The sequence below is a fragment of the Osmerus eperlanus genome, chromosome 25 (genome assembly GCF_963692335.1).
Source record: "Osmerus eperlanus chromosome 25, fOsmEpe2.1, whole genome shotgun sequence".
Lineage (NCBI taxonomy): Eukaryota > Metazoa > Chordata > Actinopteri > Osmeriformes > Osmeridae > Osmerus > Osmerus eperlanus.
In genome coordinates this window covers 2,746,221-2,749,940 of record NC_085042.1, presented here as the reverse complement: position 1 = coordinate 2,749,940, position 3,720 = coordinate 2,746,221, and the positions used below count along the sequence as shown (strand labels likewise).

Below are 3,720 nucleotides of genomic sequence, written 5' to 3'. Positions count from 1 at the left end.
CCGAAGCGGTATACACAAATAAATAAAATTTGTATTTTCAACGATCAGTCCCATTCCCCTTTAAAAATGGACAATTTACACAAAATACTGGATTTTTCACCCACATTTCGTCCTTGCTAGCAAAACTATAGAAATCCTACAAACCCTGCCCCCCCCACGAATAATTAGTTATGCCAAAATTACAATGTCAACAACTTTCTCCCACAAGTCAATGCAGGATGACCCCCTGGTACAGTCCGGCTGTATTAATGGAGATTATTTTCTTAATTTTAGCCCGAGCATCCACTCAGTGAATCTCCTAATCTCAGGATATAAGAAGTGTGAAATAGGGGCTGTGTTGCATTAACTTGAATGCACTCAAGTCGGTACTTTACTACACTGTGATTATGTATTTATGAAGCCTTTATGTCCAAGAGAAATTTTCCTAGGGACAAAGTAATCTTGAGAGATATATAGAGAGAACTCACTGGTAAAATAGGTTCTTATACATCAATATGAAGCAAATGTTCTGTAGTCACATAATACTACACTGAATGGCAGGAGAATCAATATTCATGGACTGGACAGCGAAGAGGGGGGGGGGGTCACACACTGATTAACTGGGGGAAGAGTTCGTTGGCAAACACGTCATCCCATGACCCCTCGGGGCAGAGGGGGGAGGACATGTCACTGAAAGGGGAAGGGGACCGCTCGTATCCGGAATCGCTGTAGGCGTCCGCCAGGCACGGCGCCTCGTCGAAGCCGCCACAGAGGGTGGGGGAGACGGAGAAGAGCCCGCTGACGTCAGGCTGAGACTCGGGGATGTCCACCTCCTCCGTCTCCTCCTTGACGCTCCGACCGTCCTCCTCCTCCTCCTCCTCTACCACCTCCACCACTACCACCTCCTCCTCCACCAGCACCTCCTCCTCCATCTTGACCTCGGTGACGCTCTCCTCGCACACGCCCTCCACGGGCTTGGTGTAGATGTGGTCAAAGTGGATCAGTTCATTAAGGGCCTCCAGCTTAACTGGTGCGGGCCCCAGAGGCGCAAGTGCGGGGGCCGGTATTGGAGCCCCCCCTCCTCCCAGCAGCAGTGCCTGCTCCTCCTGGAGCTCCTCCCCACCACCCTGGAGGAAGTATTCTGGGTCAAGGATGTCCAGAATGCCCAACAGGAGATCAGACTGGGGGGAGGAGAAAGAGAAGGTGGAGAAAGGACCAGGGGTTACAACCAGACAAATCAGCTATGGAGGCTCTAACACACACACACATCTTATGGTGGTGTGATGACAGCACTAGCGCTTCATCCCAGGCTGAGCTGGGTCTGTTCCAGAGGGCGTGGGGTTGGGTCTTGCCCCACCGTGGGGAGGGCTGCTGGGTAATGTAGTTGGGCTCACCTCAGAGTCTGCAGCGTCAGGACCAGCTGGATCCATTGGGACGTCTTCAGGTAGGAGAGGTGGGCCTGCACCTGCTGCGGAGGCACACGTAGCCTGAGTACTGCGGACTCAGAAGACCCCGTCTCCAAACCTGCATCCATCCCATTGGACTCCAGCACCTGGACCTGGACCTGAGGGGAGAGAGAGGGAGGGACAGACGGAAAGGGGGAGATGGAGAAGACGGGTAGAGGGAGGGAGAGAGAGTGGCGAGTGTTACTTAAAGTCTATAGACTCCATGATGTCTGTGGCCCATGTGTCTGGTTGTACACCCCCCTCCCCCCCCCTCCTCCACTCATCTTCATCATAATTAGAATTAGTAGGAATCCTCTTACCTTGTCTCTGACCTCCAGGGTGTCCAGCCCTAGCCTTTGTCTCAGCTCCTCATTCTCGCTCATGAGGTCGCACGTCTTCTCCCGTAACAGCTCGTTCTCGATGTGAAGCTTCTCATTCTGCAGAGATGTTGAAAACTGTTAGCTGCCACGTTTAAAAAGTTGCAAGTAGAAAGTGTAGCGTTTCACTCATGAGGAAACTGGCTTACTTCTATCTCCAAGTCCAGAACTTGCTGTTCCAATTCTCCCATTTTGGCTTTTTTTCTGTCTCTGGCGGTCTGGGCAGCCACTCTGTTCTTCAGTTTCCTGGAAAGCGGGGGAGGGTACGAAATTTAAAAAACATTCCTTCCGCGATGCTGACTAAGCCGATGACAAGACTGAGTTGGTGGTGCTAGGCTATTGCGTAATCTTCGGCCATATTCCTGCCACGCAGGCAGAACAGGATATCCACCTCCTGCTCCACATTCGCAGAACTGGGTGGGACCAGCTAACTGTTACTCAAAATCTATGTGATAAGGCGAAGGTTGACAGGCAGCCTTTGAAGGACGAATACTAATCTAGACCTTGATACATGTGGATGCATATGGCAATGGGTTAATTTTAGTCCGGGGTGTGAACCGGTAGCCTATTTAATAAATATAAGCGACCGCTTTCCATTTAACGTGTGTAAGGCATCCAGCGTCACTGACTTATCACGGGACTTGCCTATTGTTATCCCATCAATCAGTAAATCAATATAGTAGGGCGTAAACCTCCATTTTTGTTACAAAATACAAGTCTTCGTCACAAACATGCACGGCAAATATTACTTTCACATTACTGACCTGCGAAGCTGTTTCTCTTCTGGGCTCAAATGTGTGAGTCGCTGTCTTTTGCGCAACGGAGGCCCCGTGGAGGAAGTGGAGTCGGAATCCGACGACGCTTGGTTTGCAGACGACGGCATAACGACCGAGATTGACCGGCTAAAGCTTCCCTGTGTTGCGCCGGATGAACCGCTCTGTTTCCCAGATATCAGGAGCACTTTGTGTGTGCCGCCTGACGCCGCTGTGACCACCACCATGTTGGGATATGGGCTGTATAGTTTATAAATATAGGAGTATTATAACTAACGCCCAAAGAAACTTAAGGTTTCCCGGATCTTCTCACCCCTGTAAATTCTCTAATAATAGTGATATGGGTGTAGCACTAGCAATCTATATCTACTGTCGTGGTGAAATCTGATAGGTTTACAGAGTCTGTGATGAAATCACCACTCGCTCTCTTATTGGCCACGCAGCTGATGTAATTTGCATTCAAAGTTTCACCGTGTTTACGTAGTGCTCAGCTATTTCTTACGTTTCGAGACTGAGTAATGTCCGTCCAGCCAACGCTTCAATAACATCATAGAAGTTTCCCGGACGAATAATGAGACCAGTAATAGTTTTCTCTTTGGCTTTCCCTATAATAATGTGTCGTTTCGTTTTTATTCTAATGAATGTTAAAAATAAAACGGTTTTGTCTGATTTGGACATAACGGTGTCTGTAGCCTGAACTCTAAAATTTGGGACTTTTTGCCAAACAAATCACAACGATTACAGAAACCAACAAGAGAGCAGCAGACCTTTACAAAACAAGCCATTTTGTGCAATGTTATTATCTTCATACTGGGGTATCAACAATGTATGCATTTCTGTACATATAAAAAACAAAGATGTGTAAATGTTGGTATAAGGCGTTTCACAGTGAGACTACACGTCCTTCACTGACGTAGCTAATGATCTAGGGATATAACTGATCATGCCGCTTAATTTGGGATACACAATTGACTTTGATTAGAGTATGTCAGTGCTTTTTAAACCTTGGCCAAATTGGCCGTTTCTGTTGCATTCCAGCAACGCTAGGCTCCTATTTGAATGCATTGAAAATACTTCGTTAAAGCCTGAAAGTGTATTTCCTGAAGACTGTTTCCTGTGTTTGAGGATATTTTGGAATTCAGCAGA

At 47.7% G+C, this 3,720-nt stretch overlaps 1 protein-coding gene across 1 annotated transcript; it reads right to left on the bottom strand.

Annotated features, from left to right (window-relative positions):
• Positions 1-858: 858 nt before the first annotated feature.
• xbp1 (X-box binding protein 1) lies at positions 859-2,918 on the bottom strand. Its single transcript, XM_062451356.1, has 5 exons — positions 2,566-2,918; positions 1,951-2,047; positions 1,745-1,861; positions 1,374-1,543; positions 859-1,160 (listed from the first exon to the last, which is right to left on the bottom strand). Exons 1-5 carry the CDS (start codon positions 2,799-2,801, stop codon positions 980-982), a joined length of 801 nt encoding a protein of 266 aa, XP_062307340.1. The 5' UTR covers positions 2,802-2,918; the 3' UTR covers positions 859-979.
• Positions 2,919-3,720: the final 802 nt, after the last annotated feature.

Bases quoted from the DNA above. Each gene is read 5' to 3' on its own strand.
- xbp1 (XM_062451356.1), bottom strand. From the start codon at position 2,801: ATGGTGGTGGTCACAGCGGCGTCAGGCGGCACACACAAAGTGCTCCTG. The intron at 1,862-1,950 runs GTAAGCCAGTTT...ACATCTCTGCAG, and splicing joins TTCTGGACTTGGAGATAGAA to AATGAGAAGCTTCACATCGA. The intron at 1,544-1,744 runs GTAAGAGGATTC...CTCTCCCCTCAG, and splicing joins CCCTGGAGGTCAGAGACAAG to GTCCAGGTCCAGGTGCTGGA.